We start from the raw sequence: 24,170 nt of genomic DNA, 5'->3' as shown, positions 1-24,170 counted from the left end.
CGTGAAGGACTTTCAGCCAGGAGACCGCTGTTCATGTCCTGCATGAAACCAAAAGTCAACGTTGGCTTATTTTAACTTGCGTAACATGCTTAAATTCTGGAACACTCATAACAGTAGTGATTTTAATCCAAACCGTTATTTTTTATTAAACTTAGCCAAGTAGTTTAGGTGCCTAAACCGAAGCAAACTGCAACCGTTTCACAACTTTAACCACGTGACGACAACGCTCTGGTACACCTGTCACTGGTACTCTCCAGCGGTCACATATGTCATGATGGAAGTCAGTGGCAATGGACCTGTTAGGTGGTTGAGGTGTGAGGACCTCCTGGTCCACATTAACACTGGCATCCAAAAACAGTGGCTACTGGACAGAAAGGACATGTGTGTAATTCAAACTTACTGTACATCTTTCTAAATAGATGGGCTGCACAACAAAGCCAACAAATCCTTATCCTCGCTGTATTCTGTTTCTCTGCAGTGTCCTAAAATCTGCTGAGTTATACAAGATGTTCCTGTGCTTCTTGTGACTTTGAACGTGCAGTCCCCACCTGTGTGTGTCATGGTGTGTGGTTGTTGTGTGTTGTGGATGATTTATAGGCACCTTGTGTATTTGACTGAGTCTGTGAAAACAAGTGGCTTAATTCAATGGATTGGTCTTCATTCCATGTAATTCTTGTTCCATACAGCAAGTTGTGTACTTAACGCTGTCTTTCTATAATTCAAGTTAAACCTGCTGATGGATCCTGACTGTGTTTAACACCTTAACTTGATGCTCTCTATTCTCAGCTAGCTGGTCAGAAAGGACAGATGTCAATGAACTGAATGAACTGATGGTCATGTACATTCATGTACAGTACATTTTCCAGTACCTCACACAACCACTTCCATTATTCAAATACACTGTGACTCTATATACTGTTGAATTATCACTTGATCATTGATGGACCCTTCTTTATTACCAATCATTTTTGAATAAAGCAAATCTGGGTTGAGATGGAGATGACGGGATCTCTAACTTTAATTATCTCGTCAGTCCTCCTGGGGTTTAACAGCAGGAGTAGAAGTGCTGGCAATTCAGCTTGACTTTCTATTCCAGGATCAAATGCATCATCCTAGAATAGAAACTTTTCCTTTTACTACACTTAATTGCTGAACTTTAAGTTAGTTTAGCATGTTGAAAAGTGATACACAGAGAATGTAAACAATGGTCCTAAAAATACGTGCTGCACATTTTGATAACAAACAACCAATGTCTATTAAGGCCTAAACAAAGATATACTGCATATAATTAGAATTGTACAGAAGGGAGAGTTTAATTTCTCCTGAGAATTAATCAAGCTCTAAAACTACACACTGGCTTTATTTTCTCACCTCATGCCCTTCTGTTCTGCACATTCTCCTGACTCACTGGAGGTTGTTAAAAACAGAGTTTCTCATGTTTTTAAGGTAGCCCATCCAATCATTTCATTCAGGCGAATGAAATGATTGGATGGGCTGATTAAAGGCCTGCAACAGCCACAGATAACTTTTTTTTTCTTTTTTGCCAGAGCATTCAACAAATAGAACGAAAATACTGCTAAAGTACCTTAAATACCCAAAAGTGAGACTGATTCTCCTATTGAAGCTTTAATTACAGACCATTATGAGCATGAGGGACACTTGTACCCGCTTCTGACAGTGAATATACTAATAAATCAGTAATAAGTTGCCATATAGACTTTTCTCAGTGTTACTCACCAGAACACAGTTTGTGTGTCTTAGAGGTCTAACAGACATGTTGAATCCATTTCATATATAAGTATTAGAGCTGTGATTGGACAGTTGATTTTTTTTTTCAAGTTGGCATGGACGATGCATCTCTATCTCAAAAAAGAAGCAGCTCTCTGCACCTCCTCATGAAGCAGGTCTCTGCTGCCGTCTGCTGGACGCTGTTGTGACTTGATTTTAATGTGGCATGGAAGACTCGTGTCACAATGAAAAAAAACAATTCATTTATCGTCATTTAACGTGTTTTTATGTCCTCCTGCTGGCCGACCTGTGAATCTGATTAGTAAATTGTTGCATAAAATTAAAAAAAAAAAGTTTTTCATGGTATTATGACAGCATATGGCCACATAAAAAGGAAACACAATTAACATTGTCTATTTTATTGTGCCTCATTTCGTTTTAATTTCCGTTATTGAGACATTTTAAATCTTCCTTTAAGAAGAGCCATGATTTGTAGATTACATTTCCATAAGAGCCAACGTGTAACATTCTTATTTAACTTCCCTCATTTAGCCTTTATAATCAGTATATGAGGGTATCCCCAGTTTTTTGATGCTCCTGTCCCAACGTGTTTGAAACGTGTTGCTGCATCAAATTCAGAATAAGCAGAAACCAAATGAAGCTGATGAGGTAAAAAGTTAAATATATTGTCTTTGTACTGTTTTCAATTGAGCACACATTCGATTTTTTCTGTGTTTTACAGCGTCCCAAGTTTTTTTTTTTAGAATTGAGGTTGTGATAAATAGATAGTTCACTTAAATACTACACATTAAAGCTCCACTTTAATCATATACTGTATTCATATAAAACATAAAGTTATAATTTAAATAATCTCAACTGTGTTACATCATTAATCATTAGTGACCCCTTTATATATGTTATATATAGATTAACTTGTATATCTCAGAAAGGGATAAGTGCAGAACATGGATGCTATGAGGGAGGGGATGAGCTGGAGGACAATAGGAAGTGGTTTTGTGGGTGAATGTATGGATCCAAAATCATAGGCAAGAATCAGCAACAACACTTTTCTTCCTGATTGAGAGCTCATCCAGTCCACATTTATTGATTGAAAAGGCAAAATATCACAGGACATTTTTTTTTTTTTTTTTTTTTTGCATCATTTTGTAACAGGCCTGTGTATTCAGCATTGACATGTGGGAGCCTCTCTGCCTTGAGCTGCTGTGCTGCTTTTCAGGTGCCTCGTCTGACATCTTTCTTCTTTCCAACTCTAACACAGAATCTCTCCCTCTGCTTTTTCATTCTCATTGTTCTGTTTGGTCCTGTGCTTTTCTTTTCATGACAAACCCCCTACCTGTTGGTCCTCATCTTCTTTTTCTATATCTGTGTCCTCTGTATTCCCGGGCCACTCTCCCGCCTGCCTCTGCCACATCCTTTTCCTTTGTGGTTTTGTCTTTTCTCTTTTTGTCTGTCTGCCCCTGTTTTTCCTCCCTCATGTCCAGCCTTTTACAGCGCAGCCCCTCTCACCTCCGCTGGCATCATTCCCATCATGCAGTCGCTGTGCCCAGACGGACAACGGGATGAATTTGGTTTCCTGCAGTACAAAAACTCCACGTGAGTAGAGTTTGTTCTGTCTCGTCGCTGCATTGTCTCACTTGCAGTCTTCAGTGTCTCCGCAACATCAGGTCACAACATAAACATTATCTCAACATGCAGTCTTCCATTTTCAGAAATGATTTAATTTGTAAAGTCTGACCTGTTTTGTGGATAGTTGTCTTGCAAGAATGTAACCAGCGCTTATGCTGATATCATGCCAAGCACAATCTCTCCATAGCCAAGAACACACAACATCTGTTCAGATGAGCTTTTAAATGTAAAAAAAACATTGACAATATAGTAATTGTTTTATATTAATGTATATTAATTCTAATACACATGAGACTATATATGAATCAATTAAAAAGACCACCTACAGAAAGTCCAACAGTCTAATGCAGAAATCAAGAAGTACTTGATTTCTGCATTATTTCTGTGATTAAAGTTATTAGCGACAGTTGCATGTGAGCACTTAAAAACTGTCTCATAAATAATTTACCAATAAATGTGTAAAGAAGTACTGTTTTTGCTGCTCAATTCGTATCCTGTGATTGGGTACTTTTCAGAGGATGCAACACACAACAGTACAGCCAATATGAAAATGCATGCACAGTAGACTGAAATTTGTACTAAGGAGAGACAATAATTCTATGTACCTTTAAATCACTTATTATACAAATAACTGCCAGGTTGCATGTAACAGATCTGTATAACACTGTAAGGGTATGAATTTATACTCAATAACACTCACATTACTCTGGCTGGTCTGTGGTTAAGATGCAACCTGACTGCCATTTCAAGGACAGACAGGACAGTACACAAGTAGCATAAAGAGACAGACCTGCACTATACATAGGGGTTTGTGTGTGTGTCACATTAATGTGAACATATTCACATTCTTCCTGCAGAGAGTTTGGAGTTTCTATTCAAAAAGGAATCCCAGATACCTGAATACAGACACAGCTCACACTTAGGTCAAACAAAGACTCATAGCAATATCCCCAGTGCCCCCTAGTCCTGCATACCCTCCACAGGGTTCCTCGGGGGACACGGTCATCAGCTTTCTCCAAGTCCACAAACAAATGTCCTCTTCCCTGCTGAACTCAGCCTGAGCCAAGCCCTGCTTTCCCTCCCTCCCAGAACTTATTTGAAGTCAACCAAAAGTCCTTCTCATTAGCCCCCCGAACTCCCACACCCAGGTTTTTGCTTCAGTGACTGTCGGAGCAGCAGCCCTCCTGGTCCCTCAGTACCTAGCTGCAGCACCAAGTCGCAAAGGCCTCCTTCTTCAGTCTGCCAGCTTTCTTCACTGCTGATGTTCACCAGTTGTTCTTAGGTTTTCCACCATGACATCCATCGATGGCCGATGTGACCACAGCTCCTACCAGCTGCCTCTTCAATGGAGGCTTTGAACATGGACCACACAAATCTCATGTCCCCATCCTCCCCTGAGATGCACAAGAAGTTTGTGTAGTTCTTTCAGGCTTGTGGGCCTCATGGGTGAAGGCCACACGCTTGCCGGCGAGCTCTACAAATCCTGCATAGACATGGAAGGTGTTTCCACTCGATTATGTTTACGTATGATTCCACCACCTCGCACCAACTTGTTTCCACAGCGTGGAAAGCATGTCACATGTCATCAGGATTTAGCGACAACTTAACTTTTGGGCTTTTCTACAGATTGGTATATTTTGAGCGTTGCAGCCAACTAGCAACTCTCTAAACCCCATTCTCACATCAACCCACTGTGCATCCTCAGCCACAGCCTCAGTGATACAAGAACTGTGAAAGGACTTGATAAATGAGAACTGACACTTTGTGTGTAGTCTTCTTCGTGTTTATTTGAGTTTAAAGATGTGTATTAGGCTTTTTGAGTATGCAGTGGGAGAGCAGAACTGCAGAGCTTACATGTATTAATTAGCCTATATTTATATTTTGCACCACTATAGCAGTGGTACACGGTATCTGTGCAAGCTGCTGCAGCACCAGTATACACAACGTTTTCTTTAGTGTTCTTTACTACTGAATGTTTAAATGTCAGTCATAATCCATTATTTTTAATAGAAATAGATTGTTAAGACCTACATGTCTCAGCAATGTCCATCTTCTTACACTTTTTTTGCTCTGTCCTTCTATCCCTCACTTTGTTCTTCTCACATCAACCTAAAATGTATCCTGCACTATAATAACAATTTCTCTCGATACTTTGGAGTGTGATTCCTTGAAGAGATCTTGAAGAAAAGGACTAACATGACACTGTATTTCTGCTTGTGCAGTTTTACATGTTTTAATGTCTGCATCTTTTTGTCAGTGTGACCCAGCTGCTGGAGCGGATCAGTGAGGTGGTTGAACAGAATCGACTCTTCACCTCTGACTGGCCCGGTTTGGGCCAAGAGCTGGAGACCCTGCAGCAGCACCTGGAGAGTCTCAGCTCCACCCCTTTACCACTGGACTGCAACTTCAACAACAGCCAAGGTCTGACACGCAGCCAAGCATTAACTAACGTGTTGGTGCAATGACTTTCTCTTTGAAGTTTCTGTCATCATTTAAGTGGTATATCATATATCAGGGCTGGACAAGAAACTGATATTATGACTCTCTAATTGACCTAATTTGGTATGTTCAACAATTTAGTTAATTCATAGAGGCGGCTGCCTTCCTCTTGAAAATGCAAGGTAAGTGGAGTTGGCATTTCTCAACCCAGCTGCTTTAAGTAATGTAATTGACCAATACGGATGAGAGTTGGTGGAGAGCTGGTGCAGAAAAAGATGCCATGTCAGTCGGGTGCACTTTGGCTTCAGTCAACATCATCATCTTTTCTCTAATTTTAAGAGTCTAATTCCAAATTAGTCTTCACAATATATTATATACTATCAAAGATACTACTCCAGGAAGACTGACTCACTAAAATTGCACTCCTCGAGATCAGTTGTGTTGTGTACATCAGAAGACGTTTTAATGTATAGACTGACCACTGTTAGATGTTGTTTGGAAGCAGTTTAGAGCTCTCATTTCAGTCAATGAAATATCCGTCCAGTAACAGAAAGATAAATTTCTGTGTGTGTGTGTGCGTGCGTGCGTGCGTGCGTGCGTGCGTGCGTGCGTGCGTGCGTGCATGTGTGTGTGTGTTGGATGCAGGCTTCACACTGGCGAGTGTGTTGAAGAACCAATCACTTTTCCAGCAGTTCCTGGTCAACAACCTTTCCCTGTCCAACTCCACCGCCAGCCTGCTGCTCAACACTCCAGTCAATCTCAGAGAGGTGATCAACTGTTACTGTGACTGTAACACACAGATAGCTTCTTTGTCTGTTCTTCTCAGTGTATTTTCAGTTTCTTTCTTCTCTTCCTGTTGTGTCTGTAAGGCAGGTCTTCTTTCTCTGTCAGCTGGCAAACTTGGCTGTCATTGGTTAGTTTGAGTCAATGTCAGATTTTTTAACAGTGCATTTTCATTCGCTGAAACCAAGAAAGAATTTATGTCCGTCTCCGCGGATGCAGAGTCTGAAGGGGTTGATTAGCAGCTGAAGTGCAGCTGAGCTAATTAAAGTCATCAGTGTTGATGAATTACTCAACTGAAAACATGCATCAACACTGAATTCTGCAGTAGGTTTAGTTAATCAACTCAAACAATCCTCACATATTTAAAACAGTGCACTGATAACAGCCTGATGCCTAACAGTAACACCTGCACACATCTGTCCCAGGAAGAGCACACATCTACATCCATTACAAACTCAACAGTGGTGCAAACAGGAAATGGAAATGCTAATTATCCTACAAATATTTGTCAGCAAGAGGCTGCTAGCAGTGAATGCTCTGTAATTTTGGCAAGGAAGTCAGTGAGGAAGAGTGAACAGAAAATATGTGCTTTAAACAATGAAAAATATGAATATACTTTAATAACCTTAATCTTATCTGTATTTCATCTCCACTGTGCATATTTAGAGCTCTGTTTTGGTGCAGGCTTGTGAAATAAAATGCAGCTCTCCACTGGAAAACTGGGACTTAACTGCGATGGACTAGCAGTATTTATTGTAGTCAGGTTGGGATCTGGTGACATACTGTGCACTGAAGCTGAAGGAGAGACTAAATTAGAGCATGTGCCCTTGCCAAAGCAGTTGCACACTGAAATTTTAGCTCCAAGATTGATCAGTGCACTGAGGCACTGATCAGCTCCAAGCTCCTCAAGCTCCATGCAAAGCCTTTATTCAAGCTTCAGTTTCACTCTACATTCAACCTGCTGACCTGAGATCACACAGGTTGCCAGTGAGACAGAAATAAAGATGAATGATTCTCATGTATTCATGCTGCATGTACCAACGTCCATATTTTGTGTGTGTGTGTCCTGTAGGTGTACAGTCTTCTCTTTGGGTCATCACTCAGAGATGGAGGAGGGGCTCAAAGTTGGATTCAGGGGGCAAAAGACACCAGTCAACAACCTGGAGACAAAGTTCTTCGTCTGGAGGTAGTTCATACACACATTTTTTTTTTTTTATTTACTTCATTGATCACCCATCTCTGTTTGAAAAACCACACACAGGAGCAGTGATGCAATCAAGCAGATAGCATATTGGGGGCTTAAGTCCCTTGCTCAAGGGCACATCAGCCTGCCTGCTGATGGAGTAATAATCCACCACACCCTAGGTGTGCTAGGCCACGGCTGCCCCCAAAGAGAGTTCCCATACCGGGAGTCGAACCCGGGCCGCCTGGGTGAAAACCAGGAATCCTAACCACTAGACCATATGGGATATGCACAAACACAGGGGCGCATATCAGAACACCAAGGTCCAAAGCTGTTAGCTGGTCGACTGCTGTTAGTGTTAGCAATCATGTTGACAGGACAAAGGCCCTGAAGAATTGTCTGGTTTTAGCTGTGTTCAATAATTCATGATTCTAAGTGGCATTAAAGTAAAAGTTGTTTGTGCGCTCTGACAAAAGAAACCCTGTTTTAAACCACTGTCAACACACTCGATGATAATGAGAGATCTGAGTCGTACTCTCTGCTGGGTTGGGTGCAGTCAGTGTGGAGATCCTGCAGTGCCACACACTGTATCTGCAGCGTATTTAACAGGCGTTCTCATTACTTAAAGGTCTGCATCTGATAGGTCAGAGGTCCGGAACATTTCACATCAAACTATTATTTAGGAGGTGACAGCAAATTCTCCAGTGGCAGCAACAACACACAACACTCTCCAGCAGTTAGCATCACCATGACAAACGATGTCAACCATAGGGTAAAAAATGTCTTTCAAAATAGAAAACGTTACACTTCATAACATATTGCCGTCTATTTATATCCTGAATATGCAGCGGTCCTCACTACATTACTTCAAGTGCCAGCTCACTGTTGAAGCTGCACTTTTAAGTAACATCAAAAAGTTGAGAAAGACTCAATACAACAGTTGGCCAATGAAAATAAACCCAAGCGATGACCCTTGCATCTAATACACAAGCTCAGTGAGTCTCCATGAGCGTCTGCTCCTGTAGTGTGGGCGAACTATGAATTATGGTCTGTTTGGGTCATTCCCAGGGGTTGGCAAGCTAATCCACAATCACTCTCAGGACGGACTGAACCATGTCGTTAGATGCACGCATTTTCTGAAATCATTAATATCGGGAAAAAAAAAAATTCAATAGAACTCAATCAGAAGAAGAACATTGCTTTATAGAATGTTTTTTTTTATTCATTGAGTTGATACCTTTTATAGTAGCATATAGCACATATCCTATTTTAAATTGAGTCATTATTGATGAATTCTTTGGATCAGGATCTCTGATCTCTTTCAGAAAAAATGAAAAAAACATCAGAAGACCGGGACAGCAGGATAAACTCAATTTCCGATTCACTGTTATCCTAGTAGCATTAGTATCACCCCTCAGCCACTGATTCTGTGATTGAAATATTTCTTTCACCCGTTCTGTACCCCAGCACTGACTGTATAGGTGTGTCTATTATGGGAAAATGCAATATTTGGTTCAGTCAGTTTGAACAGTGAGGTGTAAAAAAAAAAAAGTGATGTGCAACACCTAAGATCATCTCTCTCTCCACAGGAAACAATGGTTCAAGTCAACCTAAAGGGTTTCTACCATCAATAATGCTGTAGAGATGTTTCAGTCATACTGTGGACTATTCTGTCATTCAGTAGTGAACTGCCCTGGAAAGCTATGTTTCAGGGGGGGGTCTTATGCCAAAATTGATCCGGAGGTCAGAAAGTTGAGTTTCCTGAAGCATCTTTCTCAGTGTGCTCACTGACTTGATCTTCATGGTCAAAGCATGAAAAGGTGGATCTAATAACATGAATGACGGCTCTGCGACATTTAGTTGTGTCAGTAAGCCACAACCAGTTACACCTGCATTTGACTAACCTGAATATCAGCAGCAAAAGAACAGAGAGGTCTGTTTCTCTTCACTGTGGCTCAAACAGACTCAATCACAGCATGGTTAACCCAGCCGTGGCCGATGAAATTGATAAGTCAATCTGATTTACTATAGATATGTCAACTAGCAAGCATGTATTCACTGATGATTAATTTATTAGCTGCAGCAGTGTTTCAGCCTGCTGTGACACATGTAAGAAGGCATCTTTGAAATAATGCAGTGTAAATGTGGCCAGTGATGCCAGACTAAATGTTAAACCAGCATCAAGAGATATTTTTGATTCTAACGCTGAATAAACAATATCCAATTGTCGATTTAGGCCAAAACCTGTAGTTTCTTCAGACACAGGAGCAGTCTTCCAGTTTGATTAGAACAAGCTGTTACTCTCACAATCATGTCAGAGGAGGCTCTTCACTATTTAATTCCAGGCAACTGAGAAAGTCCTGTGCCTCGCTGGGTAATTGGAATATCATTCTGGAGCCCATGTACTCAACAGAAGGCCCAGCAGAAAAGTGCAGAACATACGTCAGCTACCTGTAGTTTCTTTTGCACTGGCAGCATCTGACACCCCCTCCCAAAGCTGGAATTGAGGGTGCTGCTTTTGACAGTGTATTCTGAATGGAGTGGTGCATGGAGGTGTGAAAGTAGACAGGTTGAACTTCTCTGCTGGATCATTAAATGAACTGATTCTGTCTTCCATAGGGGGTCCTCCTGACTGGAGCCATGCTGGAGGTCCTCACCTGTGGGGAAGGCGAGGCCAGTGAGCTCAGTAAGATCCTGTTGGTGCCTGAGAAGCAGCGACCGGTGCTGCAGGCCTACCGCAGCACAGTTTGCAGCAGAGGGGAGGGTCAAAGGTCAGAGCGCTTCAGGCAGATGAGCGTCGAGCTGAGAGAGCAGATCAACACACAGAGCGTCACTGAGAAGGTACAGCAGGAACATTTAGCTACAGAGCCCCTGCTTCCACCAGCTGCAAAGAAAAATAGATTCTGTTAATCCAGGACCTTAGAGAGGGAAGAGAGTCAGTGAAGTTGGAGAAGGAGAGTGAGGCTTTAGTTGCCTAATGGAACGTACCTTTCACTTTTGATGCTGTTTTCTTGGTATAAAAAAAAGCAACAACCTGAAAAATCTGAAACTGGTAGGGGTCAAGAAGTCAAATACATGGTCTAAATTTCTGTAGTCCTTATATCAGCTAAGCATGTTGTCTGATAAAATTCACAGCAGAGGAGTCACGCCAAGGACTGTTGTTTTTATTCCAGAAGAACAAGAATATCATTGTCTGACATTCAAAGGTGAAAATAAAAGGTTTTCTCCATTTTGAGGTTGTTGTGTGCACCTGAAGCAGCTAAGGTGCATGGTCATTCATTCATTCAACCTTTATTTCAGTTTGGAAATACAGTGATGTAGAGACCTCATTTATAGTGTAGTTCAAGCAAAGAGATAGACACCAAGAAATACAAATGAGAGGCACAGTGGAGATAAAAAGTAAAAAGAATTAAAAAGCAGCCGGCTGCTGCAGTTTAACCCCGTCATTTGGGTGTGTTCAGATGAATGAATGAAATGTTTATTCTACCTCTGCTGGGCCACATGGGCTTAAAAGAGACCCCAGAATTTTTTAATTTTTTTAGAGTTTTTCAAGCGACAAAGAGAGAATGGAAAAAACCCAACTAAAGCATCCTTCACAATACAATCTTCAGACCAGAATTCACAAATCACTGACATAAACTTACTATGTAGCATTGAGAAATTAGAATAGAGACTCAAAAAAATGGAAACGCATCAAAATTAAGCAATCATTCCAGCTGTAGCTCATCCAGACACAAAAGCATTTCAGAGTTTAGATTGATAAACGAGATGTTACATATGACTGAGGGCCCGACTTCTTTATATTTGCTCACCAGCTCTCTCCCTCCATCTCCTCCTCCTCCACCCTCCCCCCACCAGCTTCACCTGGACCAGCCCAACTCCTTGGTTCCCCTCTCTCAGTCCCACCTCGGGGCCTTATTGAAGGACCTGGCCGATGTTGAGAGGCTCCTCAAGGATGTGGACCTGCTCTCCGGCCTGGCCCGCCTGCTGCCCAAAGGAGCCTGTATCGGACGAACTCCGGCCTCCCCCACAAACGTGACCTGGCCCCTGAACGCCACCACCTGGGGCCCCAACACGACCGACATCCCCGGGGAGGAGGGGGAGGAAGGAGCAGAGGGAGGTGTAGGAGGTGCAGGAGGAGGGAAAGGGAAGGAGGAAGCAGAGAACCCTCATTCTCAGTTTTCAGCATTCGTACAGCTGTGGGCCGGACTGCAGCCAATTCTGTGTGGGAACAACAGGTGGGTGAGAGAAAACTGAATGACAAGATAATAGCCAAGTCTATGTGAAGAACATCTTTTCTCACATTGCTATGGAGAAAAGTGAAACGAGGCACAATTTAAAGAATGCTTCCTATTCATTACATCTAAAGAACAAATTGTATCTGGCATCGGCAGAGACCAACAACAATGCTAAAAATACACCTAAAGGGACAACAAACAGAAGCAGTCAGAGTATCCACCCTAACCCTGAAACATTTTATAAACATTTTAAACATAGATATAGAGAACTATTTGAGTAAATAAAATAAATAGTGACCAAAAAGTGGTCACTAAAAGTAATGAAAATCCTTGTAAAGATTTTTTACATCAAAATATAAAACCTGAGTTTTTAATCAGTCTGATTTGATTTGTGTCACTGATTTTGTTTCTTGAGTAGACCACACAGGTGAGCATTGCGATAGTGTAACCTTAAAGTTGAGTTCCTCTGAAGAGAAGTTTCTTCCCCTTTGGTTTGGGGTCAGTTCTTGAGAATTACACTTTCTGTCCTGTTCCCTCTCAGAGTCTTTACCTACAGTTTCAGTTCTGGTTGAGCTCTAAAATGTTTCATTACATTCAGAGACTAATATCTAAAGTGCATCTAAAAAGAGCATCAAGTCCTGTGCCAATTGTGCACCAAGGTTGCCGAAAAAAAAAAAAAAAAAACCCCAGCAGAATTCAGCTTTGAATAAAGAGAAGAGAGAGATAATAAAGACAGACCTTTGTAAATATCCACCCCCTCCTCCTTCACCTTTCAGCTACTGCACTTCCTGTAGTTGTACACAATCTTCCTGTGCAACGAGGGAATTTTACCTACGTTTCAGGTGTTTATACTGTCAGTTTTTGAGATTTTTAATGTTTAGATAACTCAGAAAAGCTGTTGGCTTGTTTACAGTCTGTCTGACTGCTTGTGTTTCTCTTCCCAACAAACTAGCTAAAAAATTGTAATTATCAGAACTGGATTGATGTGTCAGTCTTTAGAACTGATTAGTGCTCACTTTCTTTTGTGTTTGTATCATATTTGCATTCAATATAAGATTAAGCATGAATTGAGAAACTCCTAGGAAGAATTTCTTTGCAGTTAATACAGTCATTGCAGCTGTGATAGGTTTAAGAACTGTGTATTGGGAGCAGTGAGATATGAGCTCAGTAAAACTGTGGTGTGATTTGTGCAGATAATTCTTTCATTTCATTTTTATTAATTTCAACAACCCGTGACAGATAACATATATACTGCAGATCTAATGCCCAACTACTGTGACTTGCAAGTAAAGTGAATGGCCTTGTTACAGGATCATTGAACCGGAGGCTTTGAAGCAGGGAAATATGAGTTCTCTGGGATTCACCAGCAAAGAACAGAGGAACCTGGGCCTACTGGTTCACTTGATGACTACAAATCCCAAGATCCTCTACTCCCCCATCGGCTCTCAGGTGGATAAAGTGATACAAAAGGCAAGTAGACAGCACTGTCTTTGGTGGATGAGTGGAATTGTTCACTTTATTCTCACTGATGAAGCTCTTTCACTGTGCTCCATGCTGAAGAATTATGGTTACAGCTGCAAGGGGGGGGGCGTTCAACTTGTGAAGTTGTTATGATGACAGACTGAGCTAAGGGGAACTGCTGGGTGAAAAATCTCTCTTTGTTCATCACTTTTATTATCTGTGCTAAAGTTGACCCTCATTATTTGATACAAAAATTATAAAATTTAATGAAATTAAAAAACGTTCAATTTCCACATATTAGCTTTCTGAAGAGCTTTCAGCTGTATCTCACAGTTTTCAGCTGTTTTCATTAAAGATGAAGACCATGACATTGAAAGTTCAGGTGAAAAGGAGTAAGTAGACCTTGATTTAGGATTATTTTGACAAAATGAAGACTGAAGAAAGATCTGATTTTGCTTAAAAGCATAAAGGCCTGGTGACACCAGCAGCTAAATTTCATGATTAAATCTATTTAATGGCATCAGTGGATTCACTCATAGGGCCAAAATCCAGCAGCTTTGGTGAACCTTGACCCGCAAATCTCAAATAATATAGAATAAAATCAGCTTTGTGCTTTAATGTTCATTACTTTATTTCCCCCTGATATTTTATGTTAGACTATTATATTATGCAGTTTCATTTACTCTGACATATGCTACATCAAGAACCAGACACTCCATGAATTAGCAGCATGAATTATATAAGACCATGGAACAAACTGTGGTTTCATCATTTTTATTCTGAAGACATTAGTCATGTGTTGTACAGTATGCTGGGTTCTCATGAAGCCACCTGGTTAACCTGGCTCTGTAGCATGGAATGCAGCTGGCCTCTCTGTGCCATTAGCACAAACATCCACTGATTACCACAGACTTACCACTCGCAGCAGCTATTTAGGTCTCTTATCTGAGCAAGTGGGCGGATGATGGTGGTGAGTGTGGAGGGAGGCGTTGGAGGAAGAAAGAAGAGTAAACCATATTGACAAAGTGGCTGAATTGCTACTGATTTGTGAACTTTGTGAACTTTTTTCATTTAGGCAAATGAGACATTTGCTTTCGTCGGGAATGTTACACACTACACCCGTGTGTGGCTCAACATCTCCGCCCAGCTCAGGACTTTCCTGGAGGAGGGCCGCCTGCACAACCACCTGGTGTGGCTACAGCAGGTAGACTCAGATACATGTCGTTTTTTGACACTGTTAGTGATGCAGTACTCTCAGGTTGAGAAGAATTCGTCATGGGATGGCGAACATGTTGTCCATCCTCTTTCTCGTCTTTCTACAGCTGTCCTCAGAGCTTCAGCAGCACCCTGAGTTGTTGAATGGCACAGACAGTGACTTGATGCAGGGTCTGATGGAAGGGAACTACAGTCTTCCTAACACCTCCACCCTGCTGGAGCAGCTGGACACCATCGACAACGCTGCCTGCGGCTGGACACGCTTCATGTCCAAGGTCAGTATGGTGTAGACAAAAAAAGGATATCACAAATTGGTGTCAGGCTGATCTTTAGTATATTTATAATCACAATGATGACCAATCAACTACCAGCAACGGCAAGCCAACTGCACAGGACATGCCTCACATGCATGAGTGAGCTGAAACACCTGAACACCACCTGATGCTGCTGAGAGGTCTTGAACACACATTAGAGAACAGAGAAATCCAAAAAGTTAAAAGTAATGACTTCATCAGTTCATCATCAGCTCATCTGTTTGTTATAAAGGTCTCTGTAGAAGATATAGGCTGATAGTAAATGGTTGCACAGTTGTACAGCTCTGGAAGAAATCTGAACAGCGATGAGAATGCTGTCGAGAGAACTAATTCCCCTTAATCAACACATACATGAACAATACATCTGAGTTATAAGACATACCACAAAAGGAGGAGGTGCAGCAGGAAGTCGAATTATGATGTCCGTGCTGTACACCTGCATGAATATGATTGGATATTATTAAGTACTCAACTTTCAAACCTTCACAAGGAGGCAGTAAACAAAAGTACTAAAATAAACCGAAGTGACGCCTCTTGCATCTAACAGACAAGTTTCATGATTCTCCGGCAACCTCCTGTAGTCCGGCCAGCGCGCTGCTCTTGGCTCCAGGGAATGACCAGCCTGGGAGCCAAGCGGTTTGATGGTTTGATGCTGGATACCTGGATGCCAGTTGACGATCACTGAGCTAAAGGGATCCCTCCACGAGCTTAGAAATGTATGGACCTAGATCAGCTAGAAAGCTTGCTTGTGATGTTTAATAGATCTGTTACAATAGCATATCTACCACCCTGGTCTGAGCAGAGACTGAGACTTTATAGGACATACTTTAAAATTTCAAAATTTAATCTAAAATTAATGAATGAAGTGTGATCAAATTGCTAACTTCCCTTTTTTTGGATTCTTTAAACTTCGAATGACTTTCCTTTAATACAGTTAAATGAAAAGTCTGGACTGTGAATAGTTAAGTGAGTAGAAGGTGAACTGTGAAAGGCAAGCCAGATTAGTGTATTATATCATTTTAAAGTAAAAAAAAAAAAAAGGAACGGAGCACCCATCAGAAGTTTGGGCACTCCAGGAGATTTGAGCTCACAGATAACTTTTACCAAGGTCTTAGACCTTTATCAGCTTGTTCAGGCTGTGGCTTGTTCACAGCCATCGTTAGAAAAGGCCAGGTGATGCAAATTCCAAAGCCTTAGAAATACTCTGCCTTCCCAAACCTTGTCTGAACAATCAGCAGCCATCAGCTCCTCTAAGCAACTGCCTAGTAGTCTGAAAACTAGAATAACTGATGCCTACAAAGCAGGAGAGGGCTAAAAGAAGATAGCAAAGCATCTTCAGGTAGCTATTTCCTCAGTTTGTAATGTAATGAAGAAATTGTAGTGAACAGGAATGGCAGAGGGCATACTGAGGTCTGGAAGACCAAGAAAACTTGATGAGAGAACTAGATTTCACATAACCCCCTCGTTTAACGGCAGAAGACATTAGCAGACTCTGCAGTGGTGGTGCACTGTTCTGCTGTGCAGTGACACCTGCACAAATATGACCTCATGGAAGAGTCATCAGAAGAAAACTTTCCGGCATCCTCTCCTACATCTAAACAAGCCTGATGCATTTTAGTTAAGTTAAGTGAAAGCAGAACTTTATGGCTACAATGAGTAAAGCAATGATTGGAGATCTATCATACTCTGCGCTTGTGTTGCAGCCAGTAGCACGGGGAACTTTTCACTGGTAGAGGTTGGTTTCTTTCATGAATGCATTTCTGCTGTGAAACAGTATTTCTGTCTTTGCTCTTTGCTTCCAGGTCAGTGTGGATGTCTTCAAAGGCTTTCCTGACGAAGACAGCATCGTCAACTACACCCTGAACCAGGCCTACCAGGACAACGTGTCTGTGTTTGCCAGTGAGTGCAAAATGCTTGCAGACAGTTCAGGTTCTTTATGCTCTTGCACAAACCATGTGGAGCTGCGGAAGTGGACATATTTCACACTTTTTTCTTTTTAGTATAAAACGTTTCCAGTGCACAGGCAAATGCTATACAAAACACATAAAAATCAAGAAAGAAACATAAAAATAAAGCAAAATAAAGATGCTGTATGCAGAAGAAAAACCCCAATGTTGGAGTATAGTGGTTTTGCGAGTAAGGAGTGTGTTTGCAAGGTAGACACAGGCGGAGCCCAAGTGTCACACCTGCACACTCTAGTATGTGTGCATTGAATGTATGTGCTGAAGTACACAGTATGTGTATACAGAGTGTGCTGTGTACTGATTGTGTATGGGTTAGGGGGATGTGTAAGTTGGTTTTTCAGTTGCCTGTGCACTTGATATTTTCCCCTTCAGCAGATGAATGTGAAGCATTCTAGTTTCAAACCCTGCACATGTGCACTTCAGTCTGCAGTGAAACACAAACATCTGGGTCAAGTAACAATAAATACCTGTCTGAGAGGAAGGAGACTTTAAGATAACACTTGCAAACTGACAGAATACAAGCAAATAAAAAGAAAATTCACCACTTAGACAACGTATAAACACAGAGCTGATGAACGCCTGTGATTTAGTGTTGGAAAACAAATAACAACCTAACAATGTACATTTTAGTTTGAAGATGGAGTGATTGCACGGAAACCGTATTACTGGAGATAATTTCTATATGCTCTGGACGGTATAAAACATGGACGTCACCCACAGGTTTCTAAAGAGCCACTGTGAAGCGTCGCCTGTCGACATCTTGGCAGTGCCTGACTCCCCCATCTCCCAGCTAATCCAAAAATGGGCAACGAAGTGGAGCATGGGTGGAGCTGAGGCAGGCCGGATGAAGTCAGCAAGCTGTCACTCAAAGCAACCATGCCCATAATTACACATAACTTCAAGCCTTAACATTATATACAAATTCAAGCCTGCAGAGTTGTTATGAACATGTGAATTAGCTTTAGAGACCAGAGCTGTTTTTTGGTCCAGTGCTGTGAAGTTGGGTATTTTAATGTGGGGTTCTATGGGGATTGGAACCAGCCTAAAGTGATCATTCCAGGAACTGCAGTTTTGGCACCTCGTAGCTTTATTGTTCATCCCCGGAGGTTAACGTTTGCTGAACACTTGAACTGTTGGGACCATCTCAAAAGTGCCTGCTTCTGTGCCAAGAGAGCTTTTCAAATTTTGCCAATAGCTTTCTCATCTTTTAAACACACAAAAAGAGACACAGATAGTAGTTTTGTGTAAGAACCCTGATGTATGTTGTCAAACTGATCGATCTGTTCTTCAGGCCTCCTGTTTATTTACTGGCAGCTTTTTTCCTTGATGTGTTTTTGTCGAAATGTTGAAGAACTTTTCTTCATTTGTTTGTGTTTTTTAACCTGCTTTGTGTTTAGCTCGACCATATACGTTACACTAAAGCCTAATTACGAATAGTGTAGTCTATTACACAAGTGGTGTTAAAGCAGTTGGTCTTTTTAGGGCTTATTTATTGCCTACATACATTTTCAGTTGAATGCAAATGTGTATTCAATATGCCTGTAAATCAAAAATGTCAGCAAAAGCACTTTACAGCGTTTTCATAACCAAATTAATATGAAGAAAACGAGAACAAATGTGTGTGCTGAAGAACAAAGTGCTTTTAAATAAGGTGAACATCTGAACCAAACTGAGCCACAATGGTGTTGTGATACTACACATACAAGTAGTAGTTAACAAGTAAAAGGAGAATTCACTGTGAACAGAGTCAGTGCTGCAAATATCCAAAGGACAAACATACCTGAATTAAAGTCAAGGTTTTGCAGCATGCAGAAAGTGGCCTTGAACCTACAGTGTGGCGTTGGTATGCTTTGAGCCACCAGGACTCTGCTGATTGGTTATATGTTCTTTTTTTTTCAGGTGTCATTTTTCAGACTAACAAAGATGGCTCCCTGCCTCCCCACGTTATGTACAAAATTAGACAAAATTCCAGCTTTACAGAGAAGACAAATGAAATCAGACGGGCCTACTGGCGTCCTGGGCCCAACACCGGGGGGAAATTCTACTTCCTCTATGGTTTTGTTTGGATCCAAGGTAAGTGACTAGAAAGCAATGCCTCATTAGTACTGAATATATGTTTGATTATTATAAATGATATATAATTTAGATGATTATATTTGATTCGCTGCACTCCTTCCATGGTTGGAATCAGAAGAAGTATTTTAGTGGATTGTATTCATGCAGTCTGCAGATGGCAACAGCCTGTGTGATAAATCAAGACCCAGAGCCAGACTGTGGTGTCAAGTGCATTGTTTGGTTTGTTTTACTAAGAAGAGGATTTATTCTGGTAAAGTGCTTACCACTATGCACTGGGAAGTGGGTGCACCTGTGAAGATGCCAATGCAAGCTGCAGCAGAAGCACTTTCTCACTGCAAGTCATCTTTTATTCAGGAAACAGAGAGCAGAGAAGCTGCTCATCTGACACACAAAGCTGATCCACGATGATGCATCCGAACTGTCAAGACCCAGCCTGACCAGCTGGCCCAGAGACGGCCAAGCAACGTCCAGTTCATTTAAGCCACATCCAAAATTACAAAAATACCTCAAATGCTTGGTATATGTCAGTGGAGATTATTTAGATTTTATTTGTTCAGGTATTGAGATTTTTGTTCCATGCACCCCAATACAGTGGAGTTGCATAGAATTTTGCATTAAAGCATTAACATAACTCAGTAACATGAAAAAAAAATCTGTTTTAAGAAAGGGTCCCTGCTACTCTGCATAACGCAACGTCCTTGTGATCACCACAACATCAACACCTTTGCTGATAAGTGATGTCACTGATGATGTTTATTCCATAAAATCTCTGAACGTGTGCCAGTCTGTGCACTCAAAACATTCCTGTAGGGCTGATGTAGCTTCATCTGTCCTCACTTTAACTGTTTTCTTTCTCATGGCTTCACCCCTTTAATCAGCTGGGAGTAAGTTGGCATAGAAGCAGAGTAATGTGGTCTCTTTGTCGGAAGTGTGGGTGAGGGGCTTTGTATTGCTTCCTCTGTTGGGGGTGTGGACATGCTGGTGGAATTTAGGTAAAACTGATCAGCTTGTTTTCTTTAGATCACATGTGATCACACAAAGTGAATGCAATGCATATGTGTCACTTTTTGTAGCTCTCTCTTACTTTCTTCTCTCTTTCACAAACTGTCCTCCAGATATGATAGAGAGAGCCATCATCAACACGTTTGTGGGCCATGATGTGGTGGAACCTGGTAACTACATTCAGATGTTCCCCTACCCATGTTACACCAGAGACGAGTAAGAAGTGGGCTCTGTCCCGTCCTCTTTTTTTGTGGTGCTGTTTATGTCATAATGTTGAGTAATCATTAGGCAGAGATGGAAAACATGTTTGTCATAAAGATATTTTATATGAAGCATTTTGTATTTCAAAATGTTTCTATAAAGTGGGTTCTTCGTATTTGAAAAATCTGTTTTATTTGTGTCGTTTGTTCATGTTAGGAATTGAAGATGATCCCATGCAACTGAAATGCACTGTGGTCTTAAAATATGCGTATTTGGTCTTTACCTGATGCCTTGTGTTGTTGTTGTTTTTCAGTTTTCTGTTTGTGATTGAGCATATGATGCCTCTGTGCATGGTGATCTCCTGGGTTTACTCAGTAGCCATGATGATTCAGCACATTGTGGCTGAGAAGGAGCACCGGCTCAAAGAGGTTAGACTGTATGATCATCATCAGTCTGGAGTTTCAGACCAGTAGTATGATGTGTATTACTTTTATTATTTTTCATTTTTAGAGAGTGAGTCTGGTGATATGCTTTATTTTTCTTATGGTCAACAAATTCCATGTGCAGAGCCAAACCATTTGGTAATATCCACAATGAGCAGCTATTTTAGGAAATTACTGAGGCTCAGTTCAATAGGAACTGATGGATTTGGGACTGAGAGCCACAGACAGGGTGGAGAAATCAGAGAGCATTGACAGATGGACATTGTTGTTTTTGTTTTTTCGTGGAATTTGTTGGTAACAAGAAAAATCTAGAATAACACAAACTGTATCCTTTAATATTTAGTAGAAGTAGCAGCAGTTGTAGCATATAATATGTATAAGCAAAGTAATGTAATTAGTATGGCATCAGTATGTCATGATACTTGGAATACTATTTTAGTAAATTATTTCTTAAATAAAAAAGTGAAAAACAATTGGCATGAAAATAGTCAAATGCACAACATCTCATATCACAGGACAGCGCTTACCCATCAGCATACCTAATCCATTCAGTCAGAATACTGATCATATGTTTAAAACCACTCCAGCTGAACATTATCACTCTCTCTATTCTTTCTACTTAGCTCAGTTAGCTGTGCAGCTAGCGCACAGTCAGATAATAGGAGCACTAGGTGCACAGCTAACTGAGCTAACTCAGTAGCCATAAATAGACTAAAGCTATCTGAATTGCACTCCAAAACTGAAGGGGCATTGACAGTGAAATAGCATTTAATGACATCAATGAAAAGTCCAAATTGTACCACCGTAATTGAGGTCAAGGAAATTATTCATGACACAATTATAATGGTCTCGTGACAGCCAAATGTCAAAACCAACCACATATGACAGTTTAATGGAACGTTAACACATGAAGCTAAATAGTTTCTGTAAGACTGATAATTAGGCCTGCGACATTCATAATTTTGCATAAAAAATGACATACTTGACCGCATGGCGCTTAATGATAGCAGTCATGAACATTCATAAAGACTCCTTCACATTCATGACAGGTGTCATTAAGTGACATATAATGTGTCTGACATTGGCATTTCAGTCTTATCCACACCACTTCACATAAAGTGAGACTGCATCCACGTATATGTCCATTAAGACCATTCAAATAGAAATATACATATATATCCACCATTATTTAAAATATAGAGCTGCTGTTTGATGCTTTACAGTTTTAAAGTATGTGTAAATATGTGTTTTTATTGGAGGGATTTAGCACAATAAAAAATTGGCAAAGACTAACTTAGACAAGTGGACAACAGAACAGACATCAAGACAAAACAGTTTAAGTAATACATATTATAAAGCAGACTGTTCAGGAAGTGGCCTGTCCTCTGTGGATCAGTTAATGAGAGTGATGATGAAAGGAAGACTTTTCCTTTTTCCCTTGAGTGGACCAAAGCTTCCCCATCATACCCCCACATCAGCAAAGCCCCCAAACCATATGCCTCCTATCAAACAAATCTACAGTGGCCCAGTTTTAAGTTTTAAGGATGTGCAGGATATAAGTCATTACAAATTATCATGCCACTTCCTCAGGTGATGAAGATGATGGGTCTGAACAACGCCGTCCACTGGGTGGCTTGGTTTATCACCGGCTTCGTCCAGCTGTCCATCTCTGTCACCGCTCTGACGGCCATCTTGAAGTATGGCAGGGTGTTGCTCCACAGTGATCCCTTCATCATCTGGCTCTTCCTCACCATCTATGCTGTGGCCACCATCATGTTCTGGTGAGATCTCCCAGTTCCACTGAGCTAGGAGGAGTCACTGTGCTCTCGCAACAGTGTAAATGCTGGAACAGACGCATATACAAAGGCCTGGAAACTGGGAAGAAGCATCTTACATCACCAATGCAGTTCAAATAATAACAGCCATGCTTCTCAAATAAAGTCAGGGGAGGGGGAGAAAGTTGATAACTGACCTGCTGCTTGTATGCACAGCGTCTACATAGCCCACCGCATGGAGGCAGCACAATAGCAGAGCTACAGCTTCAGTCCTCCACCTGTGTGACCTACACTCAATACTGTGCATTCAGGCGCAGGACTGAGCGTATGTCTCCTGCACTCCTGTTATATATCCTACCTCTCGAAGCAAGATAAATAGGCTTATACATTTGAATAACATTACACTGCACAGCAGCAGCTTTGAATAAGCAATTAGCTTACCAGGCTGTCTGTTATCACTGTTTACCAAGCGTGGCCCAGACCTTTGTGGTGATGAATCATATGAGGGCGTGCAGCCAATAGTATATCCAAAACAAGTATGTTTGCAAATGTGAGAGAGAGGTCTGTCTCTTTTAGGTCATTCATTGATCAATAATGAGAAATAATAGGGCTCAGAGGAAATATTTAATTCCCAATTAAATACTATCACGATACTTGCTTGCTGATTTGTTATACATTGCGATTCTTAAGCACTGCTACTCTACGAGTACAACAATTGTTTAACAATGTTTATTGTGTTTTTCTTTGCTTCTTTGAAAAAGATGAATCTACTAACTACAAAAGACTGTATACCATTAGTCATATTTCCCAAAACAATGTGCAATAATATCCAGGGGCTGTTCTTTAAAGTTACCAACGATTCTAATATTTAAAAATGGAAATGGGTCTGTTTTCCAGTGAATTTTTTCCTTGAAATAAAGTTTTGTTTTGTTTCCTTATTATGGATTTTCATAGAGTGAGTCAAACACAAATAATACGGTTTCCATTACCACAAAATGCCAAATTGCGGTGGATTTAAATGAGAAAGGTGAACCAGAAACATTCAAAGTATAACATAGATTATTAGTTATTTTTCTGTGTTTGTTTTGAACGCCTGACTTCACCAGGCCAAGCTGTTGACTAGGAGTCGTAACTTTGACTTTGACGATGGAACTTCTCTTTGTTTTCCAGTTTTCTGGTGTCAGTAATCTACTCTAAGGCCAAGCTGGCTTCAGCCTGCGGAGGAATCATCTACTTCCTGAGCTACGTGCCCTACATGTATGTGGCCATTAGGGAGGAGGTGGCCCATGATAAGATCACTGCCTTTGAGAAGTGCATTGCTGTAAGGCCTTTTCACTTCTTTCCCACCTCTTCATTTCAATCTCACCACATTTGAGGTCTGAATTTGCTCCTTGTGTTGTCACTGTGAAGAATTATTGAAATATTCCAGATGACACTAACTGTAGCTTCACCTGCCTCCTCCAGTCTCTGATGTCCACCACAGCCTTCGGCCTTGGCTCTAAGTATTTTGCATTGTATGAGGTAGCGGGTGTTGGCATCCAGTGGCGGACCATCAGCCAGTCACCGGTAGAAGGTGATGACTTTAACCTGGGTCTATCCATGATGATGCTCATCATCGATGCCGGTGTGTATGGTGTGCTCACCTGGTACATCGAGGCCGTGCATCCAGGTATGAAATCACTGCCCATCATATTCCTAATT

At 41.1% G+C, this 24,170-nt stretch overlaps 1 protein-coding gene and 1 non-coding gene across 2 annotated transcripts in view; one reads left to right on the top strand and one right to left on the bottom strand.

The window, feature by feature from the left end:
• The first annotated feature begins 3,055 nt into the window (after positions 1 to 3,055).
• The window catches only part of abca2 (ATP-binding cassette, sub-family A (ABC1), member 2), a 51,933-nt gene continuing 30,818 nt past the window's right edge, over positions 3,056 to 24,170 (top strand). Inside the window, exons 1-16 of the mRNA XM_041938029.1 lie at positions 3,056 to 3,342; positions 5,633 to 5,796; positions 6,460 to 6,581; positions 7,670 to 7,783; positions 10,400 to 10,621; positions 11,639 to 12,018; positions 13,329 to 13,488; positions 14,555 to 14,683; positions 14,802 to 14,969; positions 16,811 to 16,907; positions 18,872 to 19,045; positions 20,164 to 20,266; positions 20,565 to 20,679; positions 22,285 to 22,475; positions 23,640 to 23,790; positions 23,934 to 24,138. Coding sequence (XP_041793963.1) covers positions 3,278 to 3,342; positions 5,633 to 5,796; positions 6,460 to 6,581; positions 7,670 to 7,783; positions 10,400 to 10,621; positions 11,639 to 12,018; positions 13,329 to 13,488; positions 14,555 to 14,683; positions 14,802 to 14,969; positions 16,811 to 16,907; positions 18,872 to 19,045; positions 20,164 to 20,266; positions 20,565 to 20,679; positions 22,285 to 22,475; positions 23,640 to 23,790; positions 23,934 to 24,138 — 2,560 coding nt within the window. The 5' untranslated portion in view covers positions 3,056 to 3,277. The remainder of the gene's footprint in view (positions 3,343 to 5,632; positions 5,797 to 6,459; positions 6,582 to 7,669; positions 7,784 to 10,399; positions 10,622 to 11,638; positions 12,019 to 13,328; positions 13,489 to 14,554; positions 14,684 to 14,801; positions 14,970 to 16,810; positions 16,908 to 18,871; positions 19,046 to 20,163; positions 20,267 to 20,564; positions 20,680 to 22,284; positions 22,476 to 23,639; positions 23,791 to 23,933; positions 24,139 to 24,170) is intronic.
• trnae-uuc lies at positions 7,995 to 8,066 on the bottom strand. The gene has a single exon. It is a non-coding gene; the product is annotated as a tRNA-Glu (tRNA).

The sequence above is a fragment of the Chelmon rostratus genome, chromosome 5 (genome assembly GCF_017976325.1).
Source record: "Chelmon rostratus isolate fCheRos1 chromosome 5, fCheRos1.pri, whole genome shotgun sequence".
NCBI classification, from domain to species: Eukaryota; Metazoa; Chordata; class Actinopteri; order Chaetodontiformes; family Chaetodontidae; genus Chelmon; species Chelmon rostratus.
This window is presented reverse-complemented; position numbering and strand designations above follow the sequence as displayed.